Below are 12,464 nucleotides of genomic sequence, written 5' to 3' on the forward strand. Positions count from 1 at the left end.
AATTAAAATAAAATCTCAAGTTGGATGTTAATAGCCTCAATTGAGAACGTCGAAATAAAAGATAAAAACAAAACCAGAATAAATTATTTTGATGTCACAAAAATTACGTTTTAGCAATTTAAATTGGCAAAGAGAGAATATATTTTATCTAGAAATGAGACAAAATTTATTTTGGCTCAATATTCATATTAGGATTTTAATTCTTAGAAAATAATTATATCGAAACGTCTGTGATTGAATGCTAGTCGTCGAGGTGTGTGGAAGAAAAATGGCGTCCACTAGCAGAATATTTGCTCGAACTCTTGGTAAGTGTTAATAATTGAAACAAATCACTGTGAATATGACCTTAGATTCCTCATGATTATATTGCGGTTTCAATGAAGTAACTTTTATTTCTTCGAATTTAAGATTTATATGCGTATTTGATGTGCGCACATTGTTGGTCATGAATTTGGTCCCATCCATGGCGATTTGTGTAATGTCAGTTTTCTGTAGGGTGATTCCTGTAATTTATCGACATGTCCGACTGGCCCTGGACAACCATCAATTATCGCCCAAGAATAATACCGTTCTTAATTCTTATACTTTGACTGATTGATGAATACAAAATATGTAAAGAGTATTTACGAATGTATTGTAGACTCTAGGATAGATTATAGATCTAGACCTCTAATTCTAAATCTAACTCTAGATTTAGAACTCTAGCATGTCTAGAGTCTAGTCTAATTCTCTTGTCATTTGAAATTAAAGTTAACAACATTGAATTTGAATTCATTGCCATGGCATTGGCAAAAAAAATAGGACTTTCAGTTTCAGATTTATGAAATTCTGAGCTTGTTTTGTGAAGGAGTCTGTTTTTTTTTTTTTTTTGTGTGTGGGGGTTCTATTTTTGGCTTTCATTGAAAGGGTGCGGTGCGGTGCGGCGCGGTGTGGTGTGCTCAACGCACCCATTCGATAAAAGGCCCCCCGCTTTTCTCGAAAGGGTGCGTTGAGAACGGAGTACCGTTTTAACACACCCTTTCGATAAAAGCGGGGGGGCTTTTCTCGAAAGGGTGCGTCGACTAGTCTTTTGCATCAGTCGTTTAAAATGAGGATCTGGGACAGAAGGTAATAGTTGCCCAATTTAAGTATATCGAAAATGTATTAAATAAAATGGTATGGTCTTGATTACAGAGCATGGTCTCTTTCGTTATTACTATGTTGGGGGAGACAGAGAGAAGGAAAAAGGGGAAAGGGAAAGGGAAGATAAAAGGAAAGAAAGAAGAATAAGAAGAAAAGAGGGAAACGGGGGGGGGGGGGGTGAAGGGCTCTTGCCTCCTCCTCACCCCCCCCCCCCCCCCCCCCCGCCAAAAAATAAATAAGAGAGAGAGAGAAAGGAAAGAGAAAGGGAAAGAAAATATAAAAGGAAAGAGAAAGGGAAAGAAAATATAAAAGGAAAGAAAGAAGAGGAAGAAGGAAAGAGGGAAACTGGGGAAGGGCGAAAGGCTCTTACCCCCCCCCCTCCCCCCGCCAAAAAAATAAATAAGAGAGAGAGAAGGGAATGGGAAAGAAAGAAGAGGAATAAGAAGGAAAGAGGGAAACGGGGGAAGGGGGAAGGGCTCTTACCTACCCCCTCCCCCCCACCCCCACCAAAAATAAACAAGAGAGAGAGAGAGAAGGGAAAGGGAAAGAAAATATAAAAGGAAAGAAAGAAGAGAAAAAAGGAAAGAGGGAAACGGGGGAAGGGCGAAAGGCTCTTACCACACCCCCCCCCCGCCAAAAAAATAAATAAGAGAGAGAGAAGAGAAAGGGAAAGAAGAGAGAGAAGGGGAAGGGAAAGAAGAGAGAGAAGGGGAAGGGAAAGAAGAGAGAGAAGGGGAAGGGAAAGAAAGACGAGGAATAAGAAGGAAAGAGGGAAACGGGGGAAGGGCGAAGGGCTCTTACCTTCCCCCTCCCCCCACCAAAATAAATAAGAGAGAGAGAGAGAAGGGAAAGGGAAAGAAAATATGAAAGGAAAGAAAGAAGAGGAATAAGAAGGAAAGAGGGAAACGTGGGAAGGGCAAAGGGCTCTTGCCTCCTCCCTCCCCACCCCCCGCCAAAAAATAAATAAGAGATAGAGAGAGAAGGGAAAGGGAAAGAGAAGATAAAAGGAAAGAAAGAAGAGGAAGAAGAATAAGAAGAAAAGAGGGAAACAGGGGCGAAGGGCTGTTGCCTCCTCCCCCCCCCCCCTTGCCAAAAAATAAATAAGAGAGAGAGAGAGAGAAGGAAAGGGAAAGAGAAAAGGAAAGAAAGAAGAGGATGAAGAAGAAAAGAGGGAAACGGGGGCAAAGGGCTCTTGCCTCCTTTCTTTTCTTTTTTTCCTTTCTTTCCCATTCTCCCTCTATTTCGTTTTTCTCTTTCTTTGTTTTCTTTTTCTTTTTTTCTTTTCTTTCCCTTTCCCTCTCTTTTTTCCCCTCCCCCTTTTCTCTTTTTTCCCGACGGCAGCGCAATTTTACCGACAATATCCTGACAGGTGGGGGGGGGGGGGTGTTGAACCCCCACACCCCCCTTTGGAGACGCCCCCACCTACGCCACTGTTGGCAACCACAAGGCTATCAATACAAATTAAGACATATTAATGAAGATTCTTTTTTAATGTTGCAGAGAGATAAGTATTTTCTCTATGAACTTGTTTAATGGAAGGACAATAAATAATATTAAAAACATGAATACTATAGCGGTATAATGATGAGAGAGATGATTTAAGTCATACTTTTTTTCAATGTGATTGGAGTAAACTTGAGGGTGGGGGGGGGGGGGGTCCCCCCTCTAAGATCTCGGCCGTTTTACAGCCGATCGCCGCGAAAAATGTGCATGCATGTCAAGTGAAGTGTATACAAAACTATGGTAATTTCAATTTTTTTGAAAAAATTCACTCATTTGCATATTTATGGTAATTTATGCAAACAAGATCAGAGAATTCACATTTTTACCCATAAATCATGTATTATATTGTTTATGTTGTTTTATTTCATTTCTAAGCACAATTCAACTATTTTGACCCCAAAACAAACACATTAACTTGAAACAAGACCAAATAACCAATGTTTTCTCTTTTTTTAAAAGAATAAATGGTATTTCCATATGTTTGGTACATAAATCACAAAAATGAGCGATTTTAGGGCTGACCTGCAAAAACAAAAGGTCACGTAACTCCGCAACTATACGTCCAATTTTCAACAAAAAAATGTTTCAAAAGATGCGTAAGACTCGAAAGAAAAAAGTCATGAAAGAAAAACTTTATATCTGCCGCGGTTCCGGAGTAGTCGCGAAATTACTAGAGAGCACTAATCTTTTTGGGGGGCCCTCGAAAATTCGAAAAATCGTACCACCCCCCCCCCCCCCTTGAACGCCAGGGAGGGGGGGCCTATCTCCCAAAAACGGTAAAATTAACGTGTTTTTACACATTTTTTTCACAGGGCGGAGCCCTCAGAAGCTCATTATTAAACATCAAAATTAACGTCGGATGAGCATAATTTTATACCTTATTTGTGACAGTGGCAGGACACAAATTCTTCTTCCTCTTTCTTTCCTTTTATCTTCTCTTTCTCTTTCCCTTTCCCCCTCCCTTCTCTCTCTTATTTATTTTTTTGGCGGGAGGGGGGGGGGGGGTAGGTAAGAGCCTTTCGCCCTTCCTCCGTTTCCCTCTTTCCTTCTTCTTCTTCTTTCTTTCCTTTTATATTTTCTTTCCCTTTCCCTTCTCTCTCTCTCTTATTTATTTTTTGGCGGGGGGGGGGGGGGGTGAGGAGGAGCCAAGAGCCCTTCGCCCCCCCCCCCCCCGTTTCCCTCTTTTCTTCTTATTCTTATTTCTTTCCTTTTATCTTCCCTTTCCCTTTCCCTTTTTTCCTTCTCTGTCTCCCCATCAACATAGTAATGACGAAAGAGAACACTCTGTAATCAAGACCATTCCATTTTATTTAATACATTTTCGATATACTTAAATTGGCAACTATTACCTTCTGTCCCAGATCCTCATTTTAAACGACTGATGCGAAAGACTAGTCGACGCACCCTTTCGAGAAAAGCCCCCCGCTTTTATCGAAAGGGTGTGTTAAAACGGTACTCCGCTCTCAACGCACCCTTTCGAGAAAAGCGGGGGGGCCTTTTATCGAATGGTTGCGTTGAGCACACCACACCGCGCCGTGCCGCACCGCACCCTTTCGATGAAAGCCTCTATTTTTAGTGACTACAGTTTCTGCCCAAATTTGTTAAAATCCTAAAAATGCTCTAAAATGTTCAACAATACCTTCTTGATGCAGAATAACTAGTCTAGTCCAATGTCAACTCTGAAGCTTGTTTGTTTGACTTTAAGGGTTTTTTTCAGGACAATGCAATCCTATTTCTAACCGTGTGTATGTATGTAGTCGTGCAAGTTCACATGAGTGCCCAAACTGCTGCACAATACCATTACAAGCGCCAATACCAGATACCTCCATTTCTTGGCTGCTGTAGTATCTTTTGAGATCATTTTAGAGCATTTTTAGGATGTTCTCGAAGTTGAACTAATTTGGGCAGAAACTGTAGAATTATCCTATTTTTTTATTCGGATTTTGTTTTCCTTCTTCCTCTTCTTTTTCTTTCCCCCTAACTAGTTGTGGAAAGTTTGGATCACCATTGAATTTCAGTCATGTTGATATTTTACTTTTAATGTAATTTAATATTGAGTAATTATGTCTTGCAATTATGCAACTGATTTATTTACAGGGGAGGACGTGATAAAGAGATATGTTGCCCATGATATATCTAAGAATCCCCCTTTATTGTATTACTTTCTTGTTTATTATATTCCATGCAGCCCTGACAAGGTTTGGTACAAGGAATTGCTACACCGAAACAAGACCTAATCTAGGGATTAACAAAACCACCAAGGTTATCTGCCAGGGAATCACAGGCAAACAGGTTAGTTCCAAAAGAGTCCTGACTATATTATTGTGATAATGATAGTAAAAATGATGATGATGATAATAATAAGTCTTGTTTACCCAGGGTAGCCTCATCAGTATCAATACTGTTATCCCCGAGGGCCCTGCAATCCGATTATTACCCAGGCTTTAGCCGAGGTACCATGAAGCGACACTCAAGCATTCAAAGAATTTCATCCTACAAATAACCATTTTTTTTTTAACACCTGGGTGAAAATTGGCAAATGTAGATATCTTCTTACCAAAGGACATTAGTGCTGCAGCCTGACTTGAACCGCAAATCATATGATTCACAGTCCAGCAATGTATCTACTAGACCATTACATAACCCTGTAAGTTGGAGCTATGATCGGATTGGATGATCGAATCAGCTTAGCTTCCAATATCTGCAGATTGGGAGGGAAATCTGATAATTTTTTTTAAATCTGCCTCAAAAAAAAAAAATTGCACAAATTTGACAATTTTGAGCACTCCGATACCTAAAATCCCTCTTACCTTGGATAATTCTCTCATTTGAAGCTGTTGTAGGCCATTTTTAAAGCTATTTTCATGCTGTTAAATGTCAAAAATTGAAAAAAGATTGGAGAAGGAAAAAAAAGCCTGGAATTTTTCAAATTTGGGGCTATCAAATACTTTAAAAACATGCCTAGCTGGGATTTTATTGTCATTTGGAGTGGTTGTAGACCATGTTAATTGATATTAAGTGCCTTTTCATGACTTTGATATTAATTATATTAATCTAAGAGAAGAGGTAAAACATGCGAGCCGCCATTTTGGATTATAATGACATTGGAAAAAAATTGCACCTACAACAACTCCAAATGACGTACGTCATAACATTGTTGTTACCAATGTAATGAACAATACTGTTTCCGAGAAGCTTCTTTAAGGAGTCAAATATTTAAAGTTGGGATTTTATTTTATTTTACAGGTATGTATTATTGTTTTAGGAGGAAGAACGAACCCTAGTAGAAACATTCAGCAACATTAAAATGACTCTCCACCCTTGGCACAGAAGTTCAGGAAATAGTGACTTAAATTCTGGATGGTTTATCACATATATTATTGAGTAGCTTACATAGCAACACCATCCACCATCTTGAATGATAATATTATATTTGTTTGATTTGACAACAGGGTGCCTTCCATACAACCCAAGCCATTGAGTATGGCACTAATATGGTAGGAGGTGTCACACCAGGCAAGAGTGGCCAGGTATCATGTGGACTACCAGTCTTTGATTCCTGTCATGAGGTAAGCTCTAAAGCCGTTATGATTCCTGGAACGTTCATAGACCTAAAATGGACCATGTGTATGGTTGTACCCTCACAGAAGGCTAAGTTCAATATTTATATAGTTTTTTTAGACATAAAAGAAACCACATTTACTCAGATGACTTTTCTTGGAACTTAAAATTGCTTATAGTAGGCCAAACTTGATGGTAGTCTGACATGTCCACTGCTCATATAAAAGATGTAGGGTTTATGACAAAGGTTGCTGTTGGGTTTAAGGAAAGGTTTACAGTTAGGTATAGTGGGCATCCAGGGAGGAAGAAAGGAATTTAGTTAGTTGTTGAAGATAATCGCAAAGATATTGGCAATGGAGCCATGTGCCCTTATTTATAGGGCTTAGATGTACTATAAACATGGAACAAGAAATGTAATAAAATATCTTAATGAGACTATCACTGACTGAATCTTGCACTTAGATGCTGGCTTAGAACTACTGCTACTACTACAGTTCAGTATTTATGGTGTAACCTACTGAAAGTGACATGTATCTACATGATTTATGTTTGTGACAGTTTGTCATAATCATAAGATACTCCTTCAAACATTATCCCAGTGTGGAATTAAACAAAAAATGGAATGGTTGATAACCTCATAATCTATTAATCTACAACATACATGTACATGCAAATGTTCATTGAAAATTTCATAAGTACTTATTTTTCATTGTTTCATACTTAAAATGCACTTTTCTGAATGAAGCTGCCATAACATTTGACCTTTTAACATTGCCTGAAATGTTGCCATTGTGGCATTTCTTCAATTGCTGACATACACTGTACTTACCAACATATTTCTCTATCCTTTTCTCTCTCTCCCTCTCTCTCCCTCTCTCTCTCTGCCTCTCTCTCTCTGTCTCTCTGTCTCTCTGTCTCTGTCTCTGTCTCTCTCTTTCTCTTTGTCTCCCTCTCTCTCTCTGTCTCTCTCTCTCTCTCTCTATCTCACTCACTCACTCACTCACTCACTCACTCTGCTGCACAGGCAAAAGCAAAGACTGGATGTGATGCATCGGTTATCTATGTGCCCGCTCCCTTTGCTGCTCCAGCAATCATGGAAGCCATCGATGCTGAGATTGGTCTGGTTGTCTGTATCACAGAGGGTATCCCACAGCAAGACATGGTCAAAGTTAAACATAGACTCTCCAGGCAAAGCAAGACAAGGCTTGTGGGACCCAACTGTCCAGGAATCATTGCCGTAAGTAACCCACTTTTACTCCTATTTTTTCTGTGTAAAAAAAATTTGTAGAAAGTATAAAAAGTAACTCCTGATTCCTATTTTACGTGAACTTGGTGATGTCAAAACAATCATAGGGCTGTAACAGTTATCTAAAACAAAATCATGAAAGAAGTATTATTATGAGAATCCACAAGTCATTTTAGAGCAGTATTTTTATTGTACAAAAGTAAATTCTGAATTGTTTGATTATGGAACGAACAAGAATTGATCGTGAGGACAAGCAACATAATAATAGACAAACTTTTACTTAAATTTCAGGTGAACAAGACATTATTGATCAATCATGGGTTCTGCAGCTCTAGAAATTCCTGGTTCTCTTTGTTTATCACTCTGTAAATGCAAATTGTATACATTTAATTATACTTTTACCGAAAGCCTCCAGTCGTGAAAACAGAATTTCACTTTGTTATTCAAAAATAGGATTGTGTGTGAATATTATTGTCATTGTTACCATAATTCAAGATTACATGTAACAAAATTGGCTTATTTGTGGACTTTTGTGAACATAAAGCTTACTTTTCAGTAATTATTGTGTATTATATTGGAATGATAAAATGAATCTCTGCCATTACGTTTTTGAATTTTCAGCCCGGAGCTTGTAAGATTGGCATCATGCCTGGTCATATTCATAAAGAGGGTAAGATAGGCATCGTCTCTCGATCAGGAACACTCACATATGAAGCGGTTGCCCAGACAACAGCAGTGGGACTTGGCCAGACACTATGTGTCGGTAAGTTTGTTTTGCAATCGTATATATATATATATATATTTCCTTTCATTTGCTCCATGTCAATCTGTGTATGTCAGTTGGTCTGTCTTGTTCCCCCTGCCCCTTTTCCTCACTTTCTCTGTCTCTCTCTTTTTTTCTCTTTCTCTCTCACTCTTGCTGTCATTCTCTCCTCCCCCTACCTCTCCTGGTTTTATTCCTTTCTCAGCTCTCTCCATTTTCCACACTTCCTCTATCCATATATCCCCTCCATCATCAATCACTCCCATTCTATCTTTCTCTCTCTCTCTGAAGGCAAAAATACACATAATGGATTATATTTCTCTTACATGTCAGATTTTAAGATAAACGTTTCAAGAAACTTAGGTTGATAATTTGAAATCAAAATTAATAGTCCTATCATATCAACTCTTTCATTAAGTTTATTTTTGGAATATTACAAAGTGTATTTTATCTTAGCAACAGCAGATTTGGTTTATTTCCACATGGTACTAAGGAATAGTGTTCTAGCTTTGTTCTCACAGATGATTGTCCAACTCTGATTTTATCTGTCCTGTTTGTCTTCCAATGAAGGTATTGGAGGAGATCCTTTCAATGGAACCAATTTCGTAGATTGTTTAGAAATCTTCCTCAATGACCCTGCTACTGAAGGCATCGTTCTTATTGGTGAGATTGGAGGAGGAGCTGAGGAGAAGGCAGCAGAGTTCCTCAAACAGCATAATTCAGTGAGTCCTATGTGCAGTTCACATATGACATGATAAACATGCAAGAGAAAACTGTTATACATGTGAATGCATGAAAAATGTGGATGAAAAAGAAAATGTAGGAGTAGCTGCCCGCAACATAGGCCCCTTCACATACTCAGATCCAAAATCCATATTTGGGGTTCATGCTACACCCATGTAATATTATTTTGCCATTATAGGTTGTGTTTTCTTTTATGAAAACTACCATTTCATATTTAAAAGAGGCTATAGTCAGTAACGTTTTCCTGCAAGTTCATGGGGCTAAGGCAACAATAGTTCAGGCATCAAAAAGTTCACCAAATATTTGTTTGTTGTAACTGATCACACATCCGTACACCTTTTATGAGCTTCCTCTTAAATTTGTAGGAGTGTAACTTATACTGCAGAAACATTACATGAACAAGAATGTAATTTACAGATATTTATGTAGTTTAGTCACTTTTCTATTTTTACCACAAGTTCCATGATGAAATAAGACTCAAAGATGACTGTAGATATCCATTTGGCACCTGGGTTAAAGCCCCACTGTCCTACTTGTAGCTACTTGCTCCCTCTATATAGAAAACTTCCCCAATCGGTTCCTGTTGGTCCCCCATGATCCTTTTTTTCTTATGTTAGTTGAGAGCTGAGTTATTGAGATAGCCACCTGTCAGTGACCTTGCTGTGTGGTCTAATCCCTTCTGGCCCAGTAGTATTGACGGTCTTTAAGAGAAGCAAGGTGTATAAAATGCCCTGCTTATGGATATATTATAAGAGCTCAAAACCATTACCTCTGCATTCTCAATATTACACCACTTGATTACTTTTACAATACCTGTCTTAAATAATTGATGTGATTCTGCAGGGTCCTGATGCTAAGCCAGTAGCAGCCTTCATTGCTGGTTTGACTGCCCCACCAGGCAGGAGGATGGGACATGCTGGAGCTATCATCTCTGGAGGTAAAGGTGGAGCTACAGAGAAGATCCAGGCTCTCAAGGATGCAGGTGTCGTTGTTACTATGTCTCCAGCTCAAATGGGAACAACAATACTGAAAGTAAGTTCACCAGTCTACCATTTGTTGACAAGCTTTCAATTGCTCTGGGGATGTGTGGATTCTTATTTCAATAAAAAACAAACCACATTAAAAAGATTCTTTCTTTATGAGTACATCTTTGTGAGAAAAATTATATAGCTGAAAAAGTATTATATTTAAGCACCAGGAGTTTCCAGATTTTGTATAACATTTTAATAATAGTACATTGTGTTTATAAGTGCTGCAAATTGTAACCCTCCCAGGAGTATTTTTCGCTTTGAACTGTGTAGCTCTGTCTTACTTTCGTTCTTTCTCTGCCTCATTTCTGATATTAAAGGGCCACACCTTTGAGTGTAATAAAGATACGATAACATATCATATGGTCCACAGGCATAATAATCTAGCATTTTATTTTGCATCAATGTCCAGAAAATATTTTTTCTGTTTGTCATTTGAATAAGATTATGTCTTTGATTTAGAAGACTGTCAAATTTTGTGGAAATGATTTTTCAGATATTAAGCCATTTGCTTTGTGATTTACGTGTGTAAAAAGATTCTAATCATTCTTTCCCCCCCCCCCCCCTTTTTTTCAAATTTTCTTCCAGGAAATGGAAAAGATTGGCCAGGCATGAGCAGGGTATACAGGGAGCAGTTTTAAGAACCATCCTCTGAAAACCGTTTTAATATTGAAAAGGAACAAAATATTCATGTGGGAATTAGATTGTGCCGTTTCTTTTTTCCAAATGTTATCAAATTTTCACCCATGAAAAAAAAAGAGATTATATGAGATTTGTCTAGTGGATTTGAAATACTTTGTGTGATTTAGTGATATATATTACTTTACCCCCTTCAATATGGAAAATGATATTTATTTGGGTGCTTTTCAGAATGGCATTCAAGCATAGACCCTATATAATATTCATTGTGTTACAATAATGTTACTGATGTCAGTTCCTATGGATGAAGGCTTTTCATTATATCAATATCTGGAGCAGGTCTAAAACATTTTCTCTGGTTTGCTACTTGTGTTCATGCAAACTTGGGGTTTTAAGCATTGACATTGTATTCAAAGCTTGTACTTGTGAAGCTGCCAGCAATAAAAGGCTATCGTTAAGAGGAAAAATTTGTCAATTAACTCATTCTTGATAATCTAGTATATTATTTTACCTTTTACAGTCAAGATTACGAACTGAGTCTCACCTCTTTCACAGCTTTAGGGGGATGATATGTGATTAATCTTAATATGATGATGTGAGGAAACTTTATTTTCTTTTCAATTAAATACTCATTCTGTAGCATTCCACAAAGCTTAACTGAAAGCAATCAGTGATATTGAGGCCATGACGTTTTACCTGTATATCAGTCATTGCCTTCTGTTGAGAAATCAAGTCAGTTGAAAGTTACATACTCTGAAAATGAAGACCGTACTAACATTACTTGAAATTTAACCACAGTAATCAAATTGAAATGCAACAAAGTCTTAAATTTAGGATGGTTACTGTAAAGATGTACAGGATATATTACTACTGCGCTCCAGAGGAATTTGCTTTTTTTCCAAGCATATAAACAGCAACTAGGAGAGGAGACATAGTTCAGAAAATTTAGATATTTTCCCATTTTATGGTTGAATAAATTTATTGTTCCAATGTAAATGTTGCACTTTGTTTTGCCCTGGTTATATTTATAATTATAAATAGTTTATACAGAATTATTCTAGTTTATCGAGAGAGAGAGAGAGAGGGAGGAAGAGAGAGAGGAAGAGAGTGGGAGAGAGGAAGAGAGACAGACAGAGAGAGAGAGATGAAAAGAGAGAGAGGAGTAGAGAGAGATAGAGGGAAAGAAAAAGAGATGTAGAAAGGCAGAGAAGTGAAATATTGGAATAGAGAGAGAAAGCATAAGGAAGAGAGACTGACAGGAAGAATGGCAGGAAAAGATTGGATACAAGTTGGAAATATAAAGAGAGAAATGCACCAGTATGGGGTTCTTAAAATGTTGTTGTCTGTGACCAAAGGAGGATGTAAATGCCATGTTTAGCATTGCTGAAGAAGTACTTGTATTCTTTAATTCTTTAATATAGACATGAAGGCTTGTGGGAAATGGAAAGCTGAAAAAAAAGGGGACAAAATCAGCAATTTCGCCATACCATGAGAGTTTGAGCATTTTACAAACCGGTACATGAAACAAAGAGCTTCTTTATCAAAGGATGTTCACACCTTTCTGTTGTGTGCACCATCACCTGCTGTCACAACACATCCCATCCCGGCCCAGTATAGCTTAGAAAAACTGCTTCGGGATTATCTCATCAAGGTTATCAATGAATTACACACAAAATATTTTACTTTGAAAACATTGGATTTGAAGATCATGAAGATATCGGCAGGAATTATGATTGAGCCTAGGTAATTACCATTGGCAAGCTTTCTTAACTTTATCAGTTTGATTTACAAGCTCGCAGATCATGAAAAGGGGGTGTGTCCGTCTTGTCCGAGTACAAGCCTGCCTCGGCCTCGTCTC

General features: G+C 38.0%; 1 protein-coding gene across 1 annotated transcript; it reads left to right on the forward strand.

The window, feature by feature from the left end:
* Window positions 1–183: 183 nt before the first annotated feature.
* LOC115924034 (succinate--CoA ligase [ADP/GDP-forming] subunit alpha, mitochondrial-like) lies at window positions 184–11,602 on the forward strand. The gene is made up of 8 exons (XM_030985612.1): window positions 184–305; window positions 4,814–4,917; window positions 6,078–6,194; window positions 7,211–7,423; window positions 8,054–8,195; window positions 8,766–8,917; window positions 9,783–9,971; window positions 10,556–11,602. Exons 1-8 carry the CDS (start codon window positions 239–241, stop codon window positions 10,580–10,582), a joined length of 1,011 nt encoding a protein of 336 aa, XP_030841472.1. The 5' UTR covers window positions 184–238; the 3' UTR covers window positions 10,583–11,602.
* Window positions 11,603–12,464: the final 862 nt, after the last annotated feature.

The sequence above is a fragment of the Strongylocentrotus purpuratus genome, unplaced genomic scaffold (genome assembly GCF_000002235.5).
Source record: "Strongylocentrotus purpuratus isolate Spur 01 unplaced genomic scaffold, Spur_5.0 spur5_scaffold_15, whole genome shotgun sequence".
Taxonomy (NCBI): Eukaryota; Metazoa; Echinodermata; class Echinoidea; order Camarodonta; family Strongylocentrotidae; genus Strongylocentrotus; species Strongylocentrotus purpuratus.

What these genes read in the sequence shown, in the direction of transcription:
- LOC115924034 (XM_030985612.1), top strand. Translation starts at nt 239, where the DNA reads ATGCTAGTCGTCGAGGTGTGTGGAAGAAAAATGGCGTCCACTAGCAGA. An exon ending in AATATTTGCTCGAACTCTTG is followed by an intron (nt 306 to 4,813) that starts GTAAGTGTTAAT and finishes TATTCCATGCAG; the next exon opens with CCCTGACAAGGTTTGGTACA. An exon ending in TGGGAACAACAATACTGAAA is followed by an intron (nt 9,972 to 10,555) that starts GTAAGTTCACCA and finishes ATTTTCTTCCAG; the next exon opens with GAAATGGAAAAGATTGGCCA.